The sequence below is a fragment of the Lissotriton vulgaris genome, chromosome 10 (genome assembly GCF_964263255.1).
Source record: "Lissotriton vulgaris chromosome 10, aLisVul1.2, whole genome shotgun sequence".
NCBI lineage: Eukaryota > Metazoa > Chordata > Amphibia > Caudata > Salamandridae > Lissotriton > Lissotriton vulgaris.
This window is the reverse complement of record NC_141698.1, coordinates 14,732,788-14,756,237: the sequence shown is the minus strand read 5'-3', so window position 1 is coordinate 14,756,237 and position 23,450 is coordinate 14,732,788. Positions and strand designations below refer to the sequence as shown.

At 50.4% G+C, this 23,450-nt stretch overlaps 1 protein-coding gene across 4 annotated transcripts in view; it reads right to left on the bottom strand.

The window, feature by feature from the left end:
- The window catches only part of PLXNB3 (plexin B3), a 297,888-nt gene that overhangs the window by 87,921 nt on the left and 186,517 nt on the right, over window positions 1-23,450 (bottom strand). For all 4 annotated transcript variants that reach the window (XM_086940225.1, XM_086940224.1, XM_086940226.1 and 1 more), the window contains one exon: window positions 15,299-15,424. In XM_086940225.1, coding sequence (XP_086796351.1) covers window positions 15,299-15,424 — 126 coding nt within the window. The remainder of the gene's footprint in view (window positions 1-15,298; window positions 15,425-23,450) is intronic.

The window sequence follows — 23,450 nt, the reverse complement described above, 5'->3', positions numbered from 1 at the left end:
ATGTAATTACACTAAACACCCACCCACCACTGATGTCTCTGGTCAGGTGACACAGCTCTAATAAAAGGGGCCAAGCGCACGTGTTCTGGGCCAGTTGCACCCTGTATCTAGTGTGTTTTGTGTCTGCAGTTATTATAAGCATGAGGGCCTAAGGCCCGACCTTACACCGCCTAAAAATGTTTTCTCCCTCTTTTCAGTTTTCAAACGTTGGCCTGTATACCAAGGCAGGCACGTTTTTATTCGTTCCAGGGCAGGATTAGGCGTCGGTATCTGGCCCGAAGTAATTCAACTAGTATGATTCTGTGCGTACAAGTTGTATTTAATTCCCCGTAGTGCCACGTTGTATGCTTTTATATTGGTGAGACAACTAAGCTATTCTGTGTCTGTCCCAGGTCAATGACACCTGCCGTCCTATTTCTATGTTCGAACAATGTCTGTTTGATTTTCAGATTGAGGTCCCTGTGTATCTATGGTGGGTGGGTGCAATGCAGAGGGGCTTTTCGTGCTTGTGAGAAACGGGCGCATATGTGCTGGTTTTATGATCTATTTCTATGTGGGGGAGTCACTAGTGACATTTAAATGGTGAGGCGATTATTTAAACGTGTTTGTGGAGTGGGTTTTCGAAAAAATACACTTTTATCCCCAATGCTATTTCCAGTTCTCCGCTAGATGGCAGTGTTGTATTCTTTTTAGTTCTGTCGGAATGCCATTGTTAGACAAAAAAAGTTTGAATGTTCTGGAAAGTGAGGAACTTCAGAATATTTAGGACTACCAGAAACAGGACAGTGAGTCTCTGCACCATGGACACTCAAACGATTTGTCGGGGGGGGGGGAGAGTACATTAGGGGTCGATGAAGCAGCAACACACGGCGGGGAGGGGAATTACGAGGACAGAAAAGAAACTGCTTTTCAAAATATTAGGAGAAAATGCAATCTTTTTGCACACGCTGTAGCAGGTTATAGGCTAAACTACGTGTAACCTGTACGTTTAAAAAACGCGTAGCCTATGTTATATTGTGTGTAAAAGATTTACAAACTGCATGCTCACCGTGCTTACTGTCACATTATAATATGCATCGCTTTTTTTCCGGCGCAACAACTAGGATTTGAGTCAGTGACCCTGCAGTTACACGCATCTGAAGTCTGTAGCAATGAAACTGAGCTTTTCCACCAAAACAGTGCATCTCCACATTTTAAAGGGCTACCACGTTTTCAGCCTGCTTACTTATGCCACCTCTGTGTTTGCATTGTGCGTACGGGTGACATTTTCATAATGTATGTGAGACACTTCGAGTGACACTATTGTGAAATGCATTGACCTCAGGCAGAGAAACGGCCATAGTGGCAAAAAGTATAACCTCAGCAGTATATTCAATTACATTCAAGCAGCATAAGTGTTGCTGCAGTATCAGCAACATACCCAGCAGTAAAATGATGCCAGAGAGGCTGACATGGCGCGGACTGCCCCAAAACTCTCAGGTTTACCATTTCCGTGTATGAGGAGTTCACCCCCAAGAGGACATCTTTGCCCTCTCTTGCCTGCAGGCCTGAATTTATAATAGAATAAAAAAGATAGCAGGTACCAGCCTGCAAATAAGAAAGCTGGAATGGGGCTCCTCACACTCACTAACCCAGCCCAGCCGTGCTATGCTCCTGTTCACAGTTCCCATACTTGTTCTACATCCTTCCACAGTCCATTCAACTCAGCTTTCACTTCTGAGCACGCCTGCCTTGATGACAGTACAAGCTCAACCGTCTGTAGAAAGAAAGCCCGAACCAGAAGAGTACAAACAAATGTACCATGCAGCACGATTTTGTTTGGTTTGTGATACTGGGCTTGTTTCCACAGTCATTCCAGCTTGTTTTAAGAGCATGGCAGCCATGCTCATTAAACAAGCTGAACTGACTAGAGAACAAAGCCCAGAATCGACAAAAGATGTTGCCCGGCTAGCAGCAGTAACAGAAAAAAAAGAAGAAGAACTTGAGCTGCGTAACTTCTATGCTGCTGTTTTACAGATTCCCTGAGAAAGGTCTGCGGCACACAAGGAAAGGTCTGCCGGGCCGCCAGGGGCTCCGGCCGTACACTGACTACCACTACCACTGGTCTGAACAAAAGTGTGAATGGGATTAAAAATGAAAATAAAACAGGTACAAGAAGCCCTGGCAGCTGGAGGTCTGGAACTCGCGAGCAAGTAGATATGTTTTAACGTACATTTTGCATACATGCCAACATTTTAGAAGAGAAAAGTGAGAGATTTTATAAACGAATTGGGAGAATGTATTTCTCCCATTGACTTCTATCGAGGCCTGATTCGGGCCCATGGCCCTGTATGGTGTAGTGTCCTGCCAGGACACAGTCTAGTTGTTTTCAGGGTAACCATACACTGTGCACCCACCCACCACAGACGTCACTGGGTCAGGTGACGCTGCTAATAAAAGACCCCGAGCGCACGTGCTTGTGGCCAGAGTTACCATCTATAAGCTGGTGTCCCGTGTCACAATTATTTCTATCATGCGGGCCTAGGGCCCGATCCTTACATATGGGACTCGTAAGAGTGCTGCTGCAGGATCAGATATCAGAAATGCAAATATACTTTTTTCTCTTACCTGTCACGAGTATGGACAAACTGCTGTGGCAGGCAGAGAGCGTGACACAAATGTTGTGCCCTGGCCTGTGGGGGCAGCTCCTGGGAGTGCAACTCCGAGGCACACAGGACCAGTCCCTATTGGCGGAAGCCCGCAGTGGAATCGGGCTTAACATGCAGGAATAGGGAGACAGAACACTAGCCTGGAAATCGGTGGTCTACCGTCTGAATCAGAAGGGGGGTTGGCAGGGGCCTAGCTAGGGGGGTGGAGGTCCGCCCCAGGTGGCATCATTTTTGGGGCGGCGACCGCGCTGCACTGGTGGCCCGTTGCAGCGGCGTTTATAATTTATTTTTGGACACTCTCACTCACACTACTGTCAATTACAGTAGTGTCAGTGTCCCCGAATAAATTATAAACGGCGCCGCAACGGGCCACTAGTGCCACGCCCCGTTTGAAGTGCGCAGGACATTTAAACCAGGAGCACCAAAGACCTCCTCACTCATCAGCCGACAAACAGACGAAGCGCAAGAAGGAAGGAAGCGCGTCCACCGACGATGTCAGGGCGGTGCTACGCGTTCCGCGCCTCCTGGATGGAGGAGCTACAACAGAAAGCGGAGCCCATAGCGGTAGCAGGGTTATGCTGAATGCGTTGTTATTGTGCCTTCAGCGCCATGGGCAGGTAAGGTAGAAATACTTTAAAATACTCGGAGCTGCCTACGAGGCTATTCCGTGAAGTAACACGCAGGAAAGTTATGACATGTCTTCCGTTTTGAACACCTTGAGAGGGCGTCCGCGGCGTTCGAGTCCAGGCAGAACGGCACAGCATCAATGACCCTCGCCTGACAGAGTGACTCTCTCACTCAGGGTCAGATGCATGGCTGCACGGTACAATCAGCATGAGACGCATGGCGCTGTGGGAGACTGCACGCGGGTTTGCAGCACCGCTGTGCGCCCGCGACCCTTACCTCCTGCGGCCAGACTGACGCCCACAGCAATACTTTCTGGTCAGTAGCAGCCTGCCACTGACTTTATAGTAGTCATGTTTCAATACCTTCATGTCACACTACAGCAGCACACACGCAGTCTGCAGATCTGAACATTATTTCAGTGAAATCTCAATTTCATGGCTGCTCTGTCTCGTCATCCTTCTGAGGTTTCTGATCATCTGCAAGATCTGATCCTTTCATGAATGCAGGCGGGGCTGATCATGTTACACTGAGGGTTATGATGATCTTCACAGTGACTTACGGATGAGCCAAGGAGATCTGCATCATAAATCATCAGTAAGTGTATGAAAGCTGGAGTTGGAATTATTAAAGTGAGCACATTTGTGACTGACAAATATTGCTGGTGTTCTACCCCAGCCGTCATGAGGCAGTGCGCAACGGACTCATGTTATAGTGGATGGCGCACCAGACCCCGGGTCGATCGGATGCTATTATTGATCTTTATGCTATAGCTCGAAGTGTCGTTGCCGCGCGGACAAACCGCAGATGAGCGAGAGCTGCTGAATTCATTAGCAGACAGTACAAGCGTTAGCGAGACAGCCTGCTTAAGAGCTGCATGAAGAGTGGTGAGAGACAGAAGCGCAGCCATTCACCACTGTCAAAGACTTCCATTCAAAATGAAAATCCCAGGTTACCGCGTCGGAAGCTTCCATCACTAACAGATTATAGTCACAGCATGCGCTTCAAGTTTCCCCTATGTACACCCAAGTAGCACCTGGCTTCATACCTGGGTCTGGAATACCCTCCCTGGAAATAGACACCACAAGGCAGAAGCAAAGAGGCAGCGCAGACTTCATTCGCACAAATCTGGTGAATCATAAGCAACAGCAATGGAAACTTCCATCCCTGAAAGAACAGGCAGAACATGTGGGCCCTTCACTTACAGAACAGGTATGTCGCATGGATACCACCCTTCTTCCTTTCCTGGGAGACGGCCTTTGTGCAATCCAGGGTCAAGTATTTCAAGTTTGCTGTATCCGCAGAGCCGGGAGACGATCAATCTTCCCTCACATACAGAGCATGTGCACTACCAACAATTGAATTAGCAAACAACTGGTTTTTGTATTCATTTTTAAATTACACAAAGAGCGCCGCAATGTGGCAGATGTCATAAGTACTGTTGTTGGCAATTAAGGGCCGGTGTCGAGCACAGAAAACCAGAGGCTCAAATTAAGCACCGAGTCCACCTCTCTCCTGGGTCTTGAAAGCATGTGTAGTGCTGCAAGGAATAGCGGAAGAGAGGCCCACCTCCCCTGTGCTTCGCAGTACTGGGCCATGGCTGCAAAACCCAGAGGAGGGGCCCCTTCTCCCCTGAGCCTTTTCAGCCTTGCAGCCACAGACGTAGCTGTGAGACCCGGCAGAATTTGGCAGGTTTGGCCTGCGACTAGGGATCCCTTCCACTTCCCACTCAAAGACAAAAAGTGATGCCCATTATCCCGCATTTTGGTACCTGGCGGTTTTAACCATTTGAAAAGACAAGCAACTCACTCTCTCTCTTTCAGACGCTGATGAGCTCTGAAAGAGATCCTGGTCAGTGGCAGAAAGGAAGGCGTTGCAGCACAGGAGGGGGTCATGCTCCATGCAGGGTCAGGAGCACCTTCCATTATTTTGATGCAAATAGCCTTGAATTAGTAAATTAAACCCATTTTTCCCCTTCAGTTTTTAGATAGAGCACACTCAAAATAAAGGTATTTGAGTGCTTTACATGAGCACCAATTACATTTCACAAGGACATATTCCTTTTTTTTAGGCATGGAGAGATTAAGTGAAATTGCCTGGGAACACAGGATGTTGAACCTGATTTTTCAAATCCAAAGTCGGCAGCTCTGACGTAAAGCTATCTCCTCCCCTCCTGTCCCCATGCTCCGAACCTGCCCGGTGTGTACGCTCTTAATATCTATTTTATACATGAAGTCCTGCCATATTGTCAAATTAGTAGACTCAGGTGTGACTCCCATCTAGTTGGCAAGCGGTGTGTGTGTCCTGTTTTGTCCACAAAAGGCTGATGAGGGCATAGTGTGAAGTCTTCAGTTCCTTGTGTCTTAGTGTTTCGTCTCTGGGCAGGAGAATCCCAGGGTTTAAATAAGGGAGTGAAACCACAAGTCAGTGCTGCAGGACTTTTCACTGAACCCTGGTAGGCAACAGAAATAATGCAGGGTGTAGCCTTGGACCGTGTCATGTATGTGCATGTAACTTGCATGATCGAGGTAACTATTAGCGGCGATACTGCGTGTCTCTGACCTCTTTCAATTGCTCGTTGTCCTTTCTCCCCCCTCCCCTCAGGGGCGGCAATCTGAGGGATAGCCCCGGGCGCCACAAGCTCTAGCTACGCCACTGGGGTTTGGCCTGTATGATTTCAACCTCATAAGCAGAGTCATCTACGAACTGTCCATTAGCACATTTCCAGCCAGCTATCCATGCTAATATCAGGTTGTTTATCACCAATAAACCTCGGTTTTGACCGTGTGCGGCCTCTTGAGTACTCTCAGACAGGCGAGGCACTAGAAACGCATACACCTGTAGCCGCCCCAACCCTCCCGGCTGAAGAGGAAGGATAACGCTTCTCAGCACAGATCCAGCCTGCAGGCTTAACTGAGTCAGCCGGTTACTTTCGGGGAAGCCTCGGCTGCACCCCCTAAAGACAAGAAAGGAAGATTCCCCTTCCAGAGGACGCATAGTGCCTTGAAACGCATCAGCACCGGCTGCTGCAGGAGCTGCTGATTGACAACACTTTACCCTACCTACACGAATGTGTGCAGACAAAGGTGTGTGTTAATGAGGCCACACCTGGACACAGGGCTGCAAGGCCCCCACTTTGGGTCATCTACGCCCAAAGCCACACTCTTCTTGCCCCTGCCTGTGCCCAATATGAGGTCACCTGACGTTGTCATTGGAATGATTGGTGCTGTCCAAGCCTGGAAGCTCTTTCCTGTTTCTGGTGACAATATTGGGAAGTAGGTGGCTTGTTCAGTGTTCCTGAGCCCTACAACAAACCACAGCAAACTCCGCACTTTCCATGAATCAGGACAAACTATATCAGAGACAGAACACGCCAAGTCCTTGTACTCGCAACACAATGTATAGCAAAGCGCACCCTCACACCCACTATATCCAGTCACCCTCACCTATCAATACATCAGAGATATTCAGGACAGGCTAACCCCAGCACTCCACCCCCAGAAGGCACAGCGCCAGGGCGCTCTGCTCAGAGGCAATAACCACAGGAGGACAGCACCCTACGGCCGAGGTGTGGATAACTGTGGACTTCAGCTGCACACACGCTGCACACACCTTCATGCACAATATGCTACACTGACCCCGGAGAGGGCTGGCCTTACACTATTCAGCCCATTATCTGTTATTGAGCATCGCTACAGAATATACAGGACTCCGAGACTGACCCTTGCTACAGAATATAGTAGACTCAGAGACTGACCATCCCTACAGAATACACAGGATTCCGAGACTGACCATCACTACAGAATACACAGGACTCCGAGACTGACCCTCGCTACAGAATATAGTAGACTCAGAGACTGACCATCCCTACAGAATACACTGGACTCCGAGACTGAGCATCGCTACAGAATATCTAATAAATCACAAGGTGAGGGGCCCCCCGGGGGTAGGATGTGAGGCGTTGAAACCATCTACCCTGAACATTGTACGATCTATCCCCGGCCTATGGCTGAGAGGAATATTCAGGATGTTCTCAGAGCAATTTACCTCAAATTCCATCTGAGCAGAATGTTTGAATGAGCCTTGTATAAGTATGATTGGTTGTGATGTATGAATTTGTTGAAGTCTGAATGCTGGAAGGATGACGGGTTATGTATATATATATATATATATAGATGTTTTTACCTTATAATCATGACATTTTTCAAAAAAACAAGCTTGTATAATTGTGTTATGTATAAAAATATATGAACTAATCAGGAATAAAAATGATATATTTTCTATAAAAATGCTTCTGTTTAAATTGTATACGGTTCTGAGTTATTGGTGAGCGCTAAAATGGGTGACCTTTGAAAATTCTGGACTCTAACTGAGCCTATACCTGATTAAATACGGGGCAGATCTACCTTCTCCTTCATGTAATTCATCGCTACAGAATACACTGGACTCCGAGACTGAGCATCGCTACAGAATACGCAGGACTCCGAGACTGAGCATCGCTACAGAATACACAGGACTCCGAGACTGAGCATCGCTACAGAATACACAGGACTCCGAGACTGAGCATCGCTACAGAATACACAGGACTCCGAGACTGACCATCGCTACAGAATACACAGGACTCCGAGACTGACCATCGCTACAGAATACACTGGACTCCGAGACTGAGCCTCGCTACAGAATACACTGGTCTCGGAGACTGAGTATCGCTACAGAATACACTGGACTCCGAGACTACAGAATACACAGGACTCCGAGACTACAGAATACACAGGACTCCGAGACTACAGAATACACAGGACTCCGAGACTACAGAATACACAGGACTCCGAGACTGACCATTGCTATCAAATGCACTGGACTCGGGTTCTCTCAGTTCAGACACAAAGAGATAGGGTCCTCCTAAGTCTTGTCAGCCAGAGTCCCAGAACCGTATCAAGTGCCCAGACTCCGAAAGCCCTTTGAGATCAAACTGATGCTGCCAACACAACACAACATTATTAATATAGTCATTACCAAAGATTCATTCACCTGTTTTTACCATGCTCTGAACTTGCACTCCGGCGCCATGTGAAACACTGAAATAGAGAGAGTAACACGCGCCATTCACAAGAAAGCAGCGAACGCTTCTGAAATAATCATTTTTAATGGCCACAATCCTACTTCAGCGGAGAGAGATAGAGGAAGTTTCTGAACTGAGCAACGTCTGACGCGTTTCAGTTCCCAACTAAATCTTTCACAACCTGTGTCCCTGACACAGGCAGAACGGTGTCCTGGTAACTGCCATCTGTCTATGTTGATAATCTATGTATTATTTATTTATTTTGGTTTCTTGTAGAGCGCTAACAATCATCCCAAGGGATATCACGGCGCTGAGATTGCTAAAGTGCGGGTGCAGTGGGCATAGTTGAGTGGATTAGTCAAAGTGGGGGAAAAGGAAGTTTAAAGTTTCAAAACTTTATTTCGATTTCATGTAGAAACCATAAAAGTAAACTTAGACAATTTTTAAAAAGACATTGGAATTAATCAACCATAAAACAACAATACATGTTTACAAAATTTTTTCTAAAACCAAATTCCATCAATATCTATTTCTAATCACCAAAGCTGATCTAATAAAGTTTAAAAAGGCATTATTTTTTTTAAAAAAAGAGAAAGAGAAAGGGGGATCAGGGAAACCAAAAACTTTTCATAGCTAGAGAAAATATTATACAAAATTCTAATGAAAGAAGAAACAGCATTTTTACGTTGGCCCTTGTGTTCTTGATATCTGGGTGGATGGAAAGCTCGGATAAAAGTCATGTAAGTCCCAGATACGAATTGGGCCATCCCCCTCTTTATGCTTGAAGGATCGTAAGTAAGGGGCTGTTTTCCTTTGCTTGAACCTAATTAGGACCAAGTCCCCTGGAATGTCTTTTGGCAAAGTGCCCAACCACCCCACCCTCCTAACACTTAGGATTCCCCCATCTAGGTCAGGTGGCAGAGGTCTATTAGTCTGTAACCAAAACATGGCCTTATGTAGTAAGTCTTGGCGTGTTTCAACTTTTCCGTAAGTTAGTGGTGGAATCCCGGAGACAACGGTCACATAGGGGGCGGCTTCGGGGGGTATGTTTATTCGTGGCATTGTAACAGGTTCAATTTTCGCCTCAATGTGGTTTGTTGGTACCAACGATAAAGTTTGAGAATGCGCATTCCTGCGGGAATTCAGTTTTGGTTTTTCCAGGGCAATGAGGGGGATCGGAGGGTTTAATGATGCTGGTTTGGTTCCTGATGGAATATGTGTTTTAACTATCAGTTCAATGTTAGATATCCTGTCCCCCAGATCATTAATTTTTTCCACCAATGGTGAAATTAGGGAGGTTAATAGGTGCTCGAGCTGGGCCAATAGAGTTTGTTGAGGGAATGATGGGGAGTTTTCCATTTTTCCATGCTCCATATCCCCCGACACAGAGCTGACATTGGAGTGGTGCTGAGAAGGACTGGGGCATAGTTTTGGAGTTTTGGCTGGCTTCCCGTTGGTGATGGCATCATCGGTCTTTCTTTTGGTGTTCTGCCCACCCAGTAGTGCTATGAGTGGAGATTGGAGTTTATTAACAGACAGAGGTGACATCTGCAGGGTGGCGTTAACAAGATCTGGGTTGTTGTCTGTGCTTATGGAGGGTAAAAGGTCAGGGATATATTGGGTTCCACACATGGCATTAAGCTCCTCCCAAATAGACATGGTATGATGCAAAATAGAAAACAGTGGGCTAAATAGGAATGGTAAGGGGAATCACAGTACCTCTTTGATGTCACAGGGTGGTAAGGGTGGTGGCCCGTCCCGGCCTCTTTGTGCCTCTGAGGGCCACAGAGGGCCCGCCCTTTCCCCGGGCTTAGCCCGGCGCCGTCCCGCGCGCGTCCCGCGGGGCGGGAGGTGTTCCGCGTTCTTGTGGCGCCTCCAGGCGCAGCGGGAGCGTCACGAGCGCGCCAGGTCCCGGGGCTGCTGGGAAATGTGGTTCCTGGCTCTCGGTGTTGCCTGGAGCGTCCCTGGTTTCGTGTCGCGTTTTGCCGTTTCCCTCACGGCTGGCTAGGTGAAGGGTTTTTCCTGGGTGCTCCCCCCACGGCTCCCCACCGCCACAGGTATCGTTTCAGAGATGCCCCCAGGCACGCTCGGTGCTCCGCGTTCTTGTGGCGCCTCCAGGCGCAGCGGGAGCGTCACGAGCGCGCCAGGTCCCGGGGCTGCTGGGAAATGTGGTTCCTGGCTCTCGGTGTTGCCTGGAGCGTCCCTAGTTTCGTGTCGCGTTTTGCCGTTTCCCTCACGGCTGGCTAGGTGAAGGGTTTGTTCCTGGCTGCTCCCCCCACGGCTCCCCACCGCCACAGGTAACGTTTCAGAGATGCCCCCAGGCACGCTCGGTGCTCCGCGTTCTTGTGGCGCCTCCAGGCGCAGCGGGAGCATCACGAGCGCGCCAGGTCCCGGGGCTGCTGGGAAATGTGGTTCCTGGCGCTCGGTGTTGCCTGGAGCGTCCCTGGTTTCGTGTCGCGTTTTGCCGTTTCCCTCACGGCTGGCTAGGTGAAGGGTTTTTCCTGGCTGCTCCCCCCACGGCTCCCCACCGCCACAGGTAACGTTTCAGAGAGGGGAAAAGGAAGGTTTTTAGTTGTTTCCTAAATGCCAGGTGGCATTCTGTGAGTCGGAGGGCCATAGGCAGCTCGTTCCACTTCATTGCAGCGATGTGGGAAAAGGCTCGCTCACCCATCCTGGCTCTCTTTATCCGGGGGATGCTTGCCTGCGCCGAGAGTTGTGAGCGGAGGCTTCTGGTGGGAGTGTAGAACTGAATCCTGTTTCTAAGGATGAGCGGGCCTGTCTTGTGCAGTGCTCTATGAGTGATACACAACATTTTAAAAGTTGCTCTTTGCTTCATTGACAACCAATGTAGATCACGCAGACAGCTCGTGGCCAAGTCGACTTTTCTTTTCATACAGATAGCCTTGGCCGCTGCGTTCTGCACCATTTGGAGCTTGGTGAATAGGTACTCTGCCATGCCTACGAACAGGGAGTTTCCATAGTCCAGCCTACTCATCAAGAGAGACGGGACTAGGATCCTTCTGCACTCTATTGGAATCCATGGAAAGACTCTTTTAAGCATTTTCAGAGTTGCAAAGCCTTTACCGCATATAGCGGCTACATGAGTTTATGGAGAGGGAGGTGTCAATAGTTATTCCAAGATTCCTTGCTGTTGGTGTCGGGGCAGGAGGGATACCCAGGGCTTCTGGCCACCAGGTGTCATTCCACAGTCGAGTGTGGCCTCCGAACAGCAGTATCTCTGATTTGTCCGCATTTAGCTTAAGGTAGTGCTTGTGCATCCATTCAGCCAAATCAGAGAGACAGTTTAGAAGCCTGTCCTTGGGGTTATTCTTCTCGTCCAAGATTACAGTGAGTTGGGTGTCATTGGCATAGGAACAAATTTCAATGCCCCACTTTCTGCCAATTCCAGCCAGGGAAGACACGAAAACGTTGAACAGAGTGGGGCTTAGCGAGGCCCCCTGCGGGACCCCGTATTTGATGATCCGGCGAGGGGATGAGAACTTGCCCAAGTGCACCGATTGTGATCTTTCCGATAGGAAAGACCGCAGCCATCCCAGTGCTCTGTCCCTAATGCCGGTAGATGCTAAGGTCTCCAGGAGCAGATTGTGTGGGACGGTGTCGAATGACGCCGAGAGGTCCAACAGGATTAGGGCAACTGTTTTCCCCTGGTCCACATGCATTCTGATGTTGTCAAGCACGGCCAGGAGAGTTGTTTCCGTGCTGTTGTTGGCCCTAGAACCTGTTTGTGTGATGTCCAGTAGGTTATTAGTTTCGAGAAAACTGACCAGTTTCTCTAGGACTTTCGACAAGTAGGGAAGTTGGGAAATGGGTTGTTCCTTTTGTCGCAGCTGATTTGTGAGGGAATCAGATTAGATGATAAACTGGGAGGGCTACATAGCTCTTTAACTATTTTAAAGAGCTCTTTAGAGGAGTCTTTATTCTCTAAAATTCTACGAGAAAAGTAGTCCTTTTTTGCCTTCCTAATGGCTTTAGTATATTGCGACAGTTCTTTTTTGTAGACTGACCTTGTCTCTTGGGTTCTTGTTAACCTCCATTTGTGTTCGAGCATGGTGCATTTCCTTTTTAGTGATTTCAGTTCCTGGCCGTACCACTTTTCTGACATGGTGCGCCTGGGTTTTGGATTCAGACACCGTCGAGAGCAGTGCTCAAGAGCCATTGCGACGTGGTCCTGAAGTCTATCTGTTGCTTCATCAGCACTTATTTCTCCTGTGGGGGGATGGACAAAGTGTTTCTTGAAAGTTTCAACCTTGAAGTTAGCATAACTTCTTTTGTGGGTTGCTATCTGATAGGAGGGCCTAGTGTTTTTAGCTGGTAGGTGAATATCAAATTCGACCAAAGAGCGGTCTGTCCACAGTAATGGTCTTATCCCTGAGATGGAGATAGGGTTAATATTGGAGAAAATCAGGTCGAGGGTGTGTCCTGCCCGATGGGTTGGTTGATTAATTCTCTGAGACAGCTGCAGTATCTCCATATTCTCAGTTAGTTGTTTAGTGAGGGGGTTATAACTGTCATCGTAGTGGATATTAAAGTCCCCTAGGAGTAATATATTTTTGTTCTGAAGGCAGATTGGCATAACTTGTGCCAGGAGATGAGTGTTAAATTCAGAGGTGCAGCCCGGGGGGTTGTAGATAACGGCACCACCGAATAGAATGGTGGTGTTAGTGGATATAGAAAATGCCATAACTTCATGGGTGCTGACCTGAGTAATCGCCTCTTGTCTACAGGTGAATGAGTCTTTAAACAGCAGTGCTACCCCCCTCCCTTCTTTTTCTTCCTATTCAAGTTAAGGATTTTGTAGTTGTCTGGGAGGGCCGTGGCAATATCCGGGGTACTGTGATTGTCTAGCCAAGTCTCCGTGATAAAGGCTAGGTCTGGTTGATCATTTTCTAGAATGTCCCATATTTCAATTGCATGTTTGGGGAGGGACCTTACGTTAAGATAGATACATTTTAGAGTTACTTCGAGGGTAGTGAGGTTGGTAGGGCAATGCCAGTGGCAGTTCCGACAGCTAACTGGTCCCAAGGTGCGTAAGGGTTCCAGTTGTGCACATGATGCTTGGTTCAGAGAGCCAGCGGTGTTGAGTTTTCTTAGCTCGCTACCTAAGTAATGAAGCCTTTGCTCAATGGTCGTGGATGGCTGGAGGGTGGGACAGGGATTTTGGCCCCAGGTCCCGGACTGTCGCGGACGGGCGCAGACGGGCTTGCCTTAGGCGCGCCCGCTGCGCCCGTCCGCTGCGCTTCCGGCGTGGTGGCTCCATTTTGTATTGGCGAGGGGCTGGAGGGTGGGAGGGGCTGAGCACTCGCCTGCTCGCCCTGCTCCTGCCCTCACCCAAGATGGCGGGGACCCCGGCAGCGCTTACTCAGCTGCAATGGGGATGATCAGGGGCACATCATGGTGACAGGCAGTAAGTAACAGCAACGCAAATTGGGGCACTCAAATTTGTTAAAACTATTAAAATCAGCAAACAAATTTAAATACAATAAGATCGATTTAGACAATGTTAAAAGCGCTAGTAGAGAGGTGCAAAAATGCTTAGTTTGAAAAGTCCCGGCTTTTCGCCTCAAGACGCTTTACCCAACACTCCACGCTCAATAGCATAATTATGTCTGCGTGAGTGTATGCGATACCAAAGGGGATGATGGACGGAGCGTTTGAGAAAATCAAACACTCACCCCCAGTCAACTGATCTGGGTTTAATCCATCATTATTTTGTCCATCAAGCCACCCCAGTTCAGACATGGCCATATGCAAATCAGTCTTGACCCTGTGCCTCATGGGAACCGTCCAGCCCGAACTGCCAAGCCATGTCTTCCCTGGACCGGAATCAATCATCCTAGGACCGGTGTCTGGCTATCAGCCGACTTCAGCCAGAATAGCTTGACTCCAGTGGCAGAGTGAGCACGGGACCCACGTCTGGGCATACCCTGCCAAGTTAGGGTGAACAAAGCTATACCAAAGGGGATGATGGTCCTGGGAAGACATGGTTTGGCAGTACAGAAAAGGGAGGGGTGTCAAACTTTATTTTTATTTATGCAAATAGTTTAAGTACACGTGCATGAATCAAACCAAGTTATTTACATGAGAGAACAATATGCATAATCACACTGTGGTGGCAGTCTGGAACTCGGTTACATTTAGGGAGAACAAGCGGTGGTCATTCTTTTAAAACCTGCTTATTGTTTTTCGTTCTAGTTTTTAGAAGAATGTTGTTTTGAAATCGTAGCTATCTCTTTAAAGTGTTTTTAAAGGGGGTTGGGCTTGTTTTGGGTTTATCTTCACACGTCTTGTGGTTGTTTTGCCTGGTTTTAAAGGTGACTTGGGCTTATTTTGGGGTTAAATTGATAAGTCTTTTTGTTATTTTGACTGGTTTTTAAGGTTACTAGGGTTTTTTTTTTAAAGTTGGCTTGTTAGGTCTTGCGGTTGTGTTGGTTTCCTTTAAGAGTGACTTGGGCTTGTTTTCTAACGCAGACCTTGGCTGGTGTGCCACCGTCCGCTTCAGGGGGTGGCCCTGAGACTCTGTAGCTAGTCATGTGAACACAGCAGTGTGGCCGGCACTGGGCCATGTGACCAAAGGAGCCAGGTGCAGTCCTGCAATGCACAAGGTATGAAACTCCTGGTCGAGAGGTGACAGATCCGCCCCAGAGATCGGCTGAGGAGTGAAGTGCCAAGATGTCTACTAGGGCCAGGAGCCAATAAGGCGGCGTCATTACTGTCCGGCACGTGGTAGGATCTCGCACCCAAGCCAGTGGTCAGGGACCAGTGTTGGGGCTGGCAGTCTCAGGAGTCAGATGGCAAGGAATGGGGGCAGCAGATACCAGGGTCGATGAGGGGACGGTAACACCTGAAGGGGCACTGCCTGCACATACCGGCCGGTGGGGGTCGCCTGCTATTTAAACTTCACAAACCTGCCCCCCTCCCCTTCCCGCGTTTGGCTGTAGCTCACCTGTGAGCCCGTCATCACGTACAGGTACCGCTTGCTGCTGTCCAAGATCAGGTCAGCATTCACAGGTGAGCCGGGATCCACAGGAACCGTGCCATATACATCTCCAGTGGTGGAGGTGACGTACACCTGAAAGAGGAAAAGAGTGTCATGGGGGGCCAGTCGAGGAGAGACATGTGGAGAAGCGGAGTGAGTAGGTGCAGTGACATGCTTACAGAGGCTCAGTCAGAGACAGACAGACAGACAGGGAGGGAGAGATGCTAACAGAGGCATGACAAACGGGAGAGTCACAAAAATGAGAGAAAGAGCCCCGCGTGTCAGAGAGGGAGGCATGGAGAAGGTCGCAGAGCAGCAATAAGCAACATGATGGGACAAGTGTAAACAGCAGGGCAGACTCTACAGCTCAACATTTCAACATTTCATCATTGGTTTATGGAGTTTCTCTGGCTCCTGATCTCATCAGAGGCATCTTACCTTGATTTTATCTCGATGACAAGGCTGCCACCTTTGGTTATCTGTACCAGGGGGAGGGGCATTTTTACAAAGCATCTTAAGACGTGGGTCTTTACCTGCACCTCAGACGTGGCCAGCTCAGTCCCCTCCTTATCAAGCGCCTGCATACCCTCCCAGGTGAGAGGTGCACTCCACACACAGTTGTAACATCTATATCCAGCGCCTGGACACCCTCCCAGGTGAGAGGTGCACTCCACACACAGTTTTAACATCTGTCTATCCAGCGCCTGGACACCCTCCCAGGTGAGAGGTCCACTCCACACACAGTGGTAACATCTGTCTATCCAGCGCCTGGATACCCTCCCAGGCTAGAGGTGCACTCCACACACAGTTGTAACATCTGTCTATACAGCGCCTGGATACCCTCCCAGGTGAGAGGTGCACTCCACACACAGTTGTAACATCTGTCTATCCAGCGCCTGGACACCCTCCCAGGTGAGAGGTGCACTCCACACACAGTTGTAACATCTGTCTATCCAGCGCCTGGATACCCTCCCAGGTGAGAGGTGCACTCCGCACACAGCTGTAACATCTGTCTATACAGCGCCTGGACACACTCCCAGGTGAGATGTGCACTCCACACACAGTTGTAACATCTGTCTATACAGCGCTTGGACACCCTCCCGGGTGAGAGGTGCACTCCGCACACAGCTGTAACATCTGTCTATACAGCGCCTGGACACACTCCCAGGTGAGATGTGCACTTCACACACAGTTGTAGCATCTGTCTATCCAGCGCCTGGACACCCTCCCAGGTGAGAGGTGCACTGCACACACAGTTGTAACATCTGTCTATCCAGCGCCTGGACACCCTCCCAGGTGAGATGTGCCCTCCACACACAGTGGTAACATCTGTCTATCCAGCGCCTGGATACCCTCCCAGGTGAGATGTGCACTCCACACACAGTTGTAGCATTTGTCTATCCAGCGCCTGGACACCCTCCCAGGTGAGAGGTGCACTGCACACACAGTTGTAACATCTGTCTATCCAGCGCCTGGACACCCTCCCAGGTGAGAGGTGCACTGCACACACAGTTGTAACATCTGTCTATCCAGCGCCTGGACACCCTCCCAGGTGAGATGTGCACTCCACACACAGTTGTAGCATCTGTCTATCCAGCGCCTGGATAACCTACCAGGCGAGATGTGCACTCCACACACAGTGTTAACATCTGTCTATCCAGCTCCTGTATACCCTCCCAGGTGAGAGGTGCACTCCACACACAGTTGTAGCATCTGTCTATCCAGCGCCTGGACACCCTCCCAGGTGAGAGGTGCACTGCACACACAGTTGTAACATCTGTCTATCCAGCGCCTGGACACCCTCCCAGGCGAGATGTGCACTCCACACACAGTGGTAACATCTGTCTATCCCTCGCCTGGATACCCTCCCAGGTGAGAGGTGCACTCCACACACAGTTGTAGCATCTGTCTATCCAGCGCCTGGACACCCTCCCAGATGAGAGGTGCACTGCACACACAGTTGTAACATCTGTCTATCCAGCGCCTGGACACCCTCCCAGGTGAGAGGTGCACTGCACACACAGTTGTAACATCTGTCTATCCAGCGCCTGGACACCCTCTCAGGTGAGAGGTGCACTGCACACACAGTTGTAACATCTGTCTATCCAGCGCCTGGACACCCTCCCAGGTGAGAGGTGCACTGCACACACAGTTGTAGCATCTGTCTATCCAGCGCCTGGACACCCTCCCAGGTGAGAGGTGCACTGCACACACAGTTGTAACATCTGTCTATCCAGCGCCTGGATACCCTCCCAGGTGAGAGGTGCACTCCACAGACAGCTGTAACATCTGTCTATCCAGCGCCTGGACACCCTCCCAGGTGAGATGTGCACTCCACACACAGTTGTAACATCTGTCTATACAGCGCTTGGACACCCTCCCAGGTGAGAGGTGCACTCCGCACACAGCTGTAACATCTGTCTATCCAGCGCCTGGACACCCTCCCAGGTGAGATGTGCACTCCGCACACAGCTGTAAGATCTGTCTATACAGCGCCTGGACACTTCCAGGTGAGATGTGCACTTCGCACACAGTTGTAACATCTGTCTATCCAGCGCCTGGACACCCTCCCAGGCTAGAGGTGCACTCCACACACAGTTGTAACATCTGTCTATCCAACGCCTGGATACCCTCCCAGGTGAGAGGTGCACTCCACACACAGTTGTAACATCTGTCTATCCAGCGCCTGGACACCCTCCCAGGTGAGATGTGCACTCCACACACAGTTATAACATCTGTCTATCCCTCGCCTGGATACCCTCCCAGGCGAGAGGTGCACTCCACACACAGTGGTAACATCTGTCTATCCAGCGCCTGGATACCCTCCCAGGCGAGAGGTGCACTCCACACACAGTTGTAACATCTGTCTATCCCTCGCCTGGATACCCTCCCAGGTGAGATGTGCAATCCACACACAGTTGTAGCATCTGTCTATCCAGCGCCTGGACACCCTCCCAGGTGAGAGGTGCACTCCGCACACAGCTGTAACATCTGTCTATCCAGCGCCTGGACACCCTCCCAGGTGAGAGGTGCACTCCACACACAGCTGTAACATCCGTCTATCCAGCGCCTGGACACCCTCCCAGGTGAGATGTGCACTCCACACACAGTTGTAACATCTGTCTATACAGCGCTTGGACACCCTCCCAGGTGAGAGGTGCACTCCGCACACAGCTGTAACATCTGTCTATCCAGCTCCTGGACACCCTCCCAGGTGAGATGTGCACTCCGCACACAGCTGTAACATCTGTCAATACAGCGCCTGGACACCCTTCCAGGTGAGATGTGCACTCCGCACACAGTTGTAACATCTGTCTATCCAGCGCCTGGACACCCTCCCAGGCTAGAGGTGCACTCCACACACAGTTGTAACATCTGTCTATCCAGCGCCTGGATACCCTCCCAGGTGAGATGTGCACTCCACACAGTTGTAACATCTGTCTATCCAGCGCCTGGACACCCTCCCAGGTGAGATGTGCACTCCACACACAGTTGTAACATCTGTCTATCCAGCGCCTGGACACCCTCCCAGGTGAGAGGTGCACTCCGCACACAGCTGTAACATCGGTCTATACAGCGCCTGGACACACTCCCAGGTGAGATGTGCACTCCGCACACAGTTGTAACATCTGTCTATCCCTCGCCTGGACACCCTCCCAGGTGAGATGTGCACTCCACACACAGTTATAAAATCTGTCTATCCCTCGCCTGGACACCCTCCCAGGTGAGAGGTGCACTCCACACACAGTGGTAACATCTGTCTATCCAGCGCCTGGATACCCTCCCAGGTGAGATGTGCACTCCACACACAGTTGTAGCATCTGTCTATCCAGCGCCTGGATAACCTACCAGGCGAGAGGTGCACCCCACACACAGTGGTAACATCTGTCTATCCAGCTCCTGCATACCCTCCCAGGTGAGATGTGCACTCCACACACAGTGGTAACATCTGTCTATACAGCGCCTGGATACCCTCCCAGGTGCGATGTGCACTCCACACACAGTTGTAGCATCTGTCTATCCAGCGCCTGGACACCCTCCCAGGTGAGAGGTGCACTCCACACACAGTTGTAGCATCTGTCTATCCAGCGCCTGGACACCCTCCCAGGTGTGAGGTGCACTGCACACACAGTTGTAACATCTGTCTATCCAGCGCCTGGACACCCTCCCAGGTGAGAGGTGCACTCCGCACACAGTTGTAGCATCTGTCTATCCAGCGCCTGGACACCCTCCCAGGTGAGAGGTGCACTGCACACACAGTTGTAACATCTGTCTATCCAGCGCCTGGACACCCTCCCAGGTGAGAGGTGCACTCCGCACACAGTGGTAACATCTGTCTATCCAGCGCCTGGATACCCTCCCAGGTGAGAGGTGCACTGCACACACAGTTGTAGCATCTGTCTGTACAGCGCCTGGACACCCTCCCAGGTCAGATGTGCACTCCACACACAGTTGTAACATCTGTCTATTCAGTGCCTGGATACCCTCCCAGGTGAGAGGTGCACTGCACACACAGTTGTAGCATCTGTCTATCCAGCGCCTGGACACCCTCCCAGGTGAGAGGTGCACTGCACACACAGTTGTAACATCGGTCTATCCAGCGCCTGGACACCCTCCCAGGTGAGAGGTGCACTGCACACACAGTTGTAGCATCTGTCTATCCAGCGCCTGGACACCCTCCCAGGCGAGAGGTGCACTGCACACACAGTTGTAACATCTGTCTATCCAGCGCCTGGACACCCTCCCAGGTGAGAGTTGCACTGCACACACAGTTGTAACATCCGTCTATCCAGCGCCTGGACACCCTCCCAGGTGAGAGGTGCACTCCGCACACAGTGGTAACGTCTGTCTATCCAGCGCCTGGATACCCTCCCAGGTGAGAGGTGCACTGCACACACAGTTGTAGCATCTGTCTGTACAGCGCCTGGACACCCTCCCAGGTGAGATGTGCACTCCACACACAGTTGTAACATCTGTCTATCCAGCGCCTGGACACCCTCCCAGGTGAGAGGTGCACTCCACACACAGTTGTAACATCGGTCTATACAGCGCCTGGACACCCTCCCAGGTGAGAGGTGCACTCCACACACAGTTGTAACATCTGTCTATCCAGCGCCTGGACACCCTCCCAGGTGAGAGGTGCACTCCACACACAGTTGTAACATCTGTCTATCCAGCGCCTGGACACCCTCCCAGGTGAGATATGCACTCCACACACAGTTGTAACATCTGTCTATCCAGCGCCTGGACACCCTCCCAGGTGAGATATGCACTCCACACACAGTTGTAACATCTGTCTATACAGCGCCTGGACACCCTCCCAGGTGAGAGGTGCACTCCACACACAGTTGTAACATCTGTCTATACAGCGCTTGGACACCCTCCCAGGTGAGATATGCACTCCACACACAGTTGTAACATCTGTCTATACAGCGCTTGGACACCCTCCCAGGCGAGAGGTGCACTCCACACACAGTGGTAACATCTGTATCCAGCGCCTGGATACCCTCCCAGGTGAGAGGTGCACTCCACACACAGTGGTAACATCTGTCTATACAGCGCCTGGACACCCTCCCAGGTGAGCTGTGCACTCCACACACAGTTATAACATCTGTCTATCCCTCGCCGGATACCCTCCCAGGTGATTAGCTGTGCTCTACAAGTCCTAATTGATTGACTGATTGATCTACGCGAGAGGTGCCCCTCACCATCAGAGCCGCCCAACGCTTTGCAATCACGGTCAGTAAAACTAAAACTACAGCTGTAGTGTTCTTGTGTACATATTCTGGCTGAATCACCACAAGACGTTATCACAAACATAGTCATCACCTCCCTCACTGTCTTAGACTGTGATATCTGGTAAAGGGGAAACTTATTCTGCAGCCGGAAGCTACTAGCCCTAACAGATCCTTGACATAATGTCTATTTGTAAAGTACACATTCAAACACAGGGGGGTATTGGGGCGCCGAAAACAGATGTTTAGTGTAACTCAATGTAACTCATTTTTATCAACCTCAGAAGGATGAAAGGCGGAGTGGACCAACCAGGATTTGAACCTGTGACCATGAGGTCAAACACATGCGATTCCCATGGACACATTAGTCAATTAAGCCACCAGACCGGAGAAGTCTAGCGAGTGACTCCTCCACGGCACTGGGGTGACAACAGTCCCACTTGGGCTGCTTGAGTTTGTGGCACGACGTGTCCTTTGACTTTATCTTCAACAAGCCGGTAGATGGCAACTTGGAGCGGGAACAAGCCTGCAGCTTGGAAGAGACCAACGTTAGCATGTTGTGCTCTGCAAAGTATAGTTCTACCTTCTGCACCGCGGTGGCCTTCGGGAGCACCAGAGAGCATTTCTAACAAAACTTTTTTCTGCAACTGGTGGATGCACTTTCCGTATATAGGATGTTCTCCACACTTCCCGCAGCCCATCTTGCACATTTACATACATGTTGCTGCTTGTGCACATCATGTGCAAGTTGTTGGGCACGATTGCAGTGCGGATTATCTGCCATGCTTACCATCTGCAATCTCAGTTTGTTAGCTATGCTTACACCATGGGGCTTGTGTGGAGTACTAGAACTCGTGCAGGTGATGGTGTGCACCTTTAATTAGACAGGGTGACCAGCACCTATCATGTGCAGCCTGGCGGGGGCGTGACTTGGAGGCCGATGCGGATGGCAGCGTGAGCGCTGAGCTCCGTTGAAAACCCCGTAGAAATCCTGAAAAAAACAGCTGAAACTGAACCCAAACCCCTCTGGACAGTGAAAGCGGACATGGGGACTAAGCTGGGTCACCAATCTGCACCGAGTTGGGAATACATCGAGGCTATCGGACGGGAAAAGAAGGGGAGAAGGTCGGAACCCGAAGCGACGAACAAAATGGCGTCGCCTGCGTGAGATGGCCGACCAAGATGGAAGTCGAGAAGGCGATCGCTGCTGAAGATCGGAGCCGCGGGTGTACAACGCAGAGTTGAGCGATCTCTGAAGAGGACTATAGGGTGTGAGGGCAAACTATGGGACTGTCCGGGTGACTGGAAGCGAGAGGCACCGGAGCGAAACCTCCCGGAAACGGGGGAGGAGATCGGAGGCAAATGGCGATATGCGCACAGGGCGGAACAGGCCGCGGAAGACAGGGAGTGGTGGATAGACCTCCAAGCACCCGGCAGGCAAGCAAGAGAAGAGCAGGCACGCAGTGACAGCGAGGGAGAAGGTGCTTGAGGAAGAATTCAAAGACCTGGGAGCGCCATCTGCCCTACGTTGACCATTGTCTCGGAATAGGCCCGGGAGGTCCAAGGTGTGATATCCGGCACTGGGACCCAGGGCGCTGAAACAAATATGGGTAAGCCGAGAGCGAAAAAGGAGGACTCGCAACAACATTCTGACCCCGAGCACCTCTCACAAAATGAAGGGGATTTGCCGGAAACGAGTCAGGAATCCAGAATTCAATCGCAGTTGGATAAAATATTGGCGGCAATAACTGACACCCGAGCAGCCTTACAACAGGAAATAGCTCAAGTGGCGACAAGCCTGGGGCTATTGAAAGTGGACCAATCTAAATTGAAAGACAGGGTGAAAACAGTGGAGAAAGCGATTCAGGAGGTGGCGCCCGTACAAAAAGCACTAAAGGCAACTGTGGACAACGTGTTGGAGTGCATCGGAGTGTTGGAAAGTCGGGCAGAGGATGCAGAAAGCAGGAACAGAAGGAACATACGCATAGTGGGACTGCCGGAAAAGGCGGAAGGGTCAGATATGGTGGGCTACCTGGAGAACTGTCTGAAAACGGTGGTAGCTCCTGAGGGTCTGTCGAATTACTATACCCTGGAAAGAGCGCACAGGGTCCCGGCGAAACCACCACACCAGGGAAGGCCGCCCGACCGGTGATAGCATGGCTGCTGCATTTCAAGGACAGTGATTTATTACTCCAGAGGGCCCGAGCGGATGGCCCTTTTCATGTAGGTAACAGCAAAGTGACCTTGTTTCCTGACTATACCTATGAGATCCAACGACGAAGAGCGTCTTTCCAGTCGGTCAAGAAAGACTTGAGGATGGAAGGCCTGCAGTACTCGCTGTTGTTCCTGGCTAAATTGAGGATAGTGCTGGATGGCAGAACTCA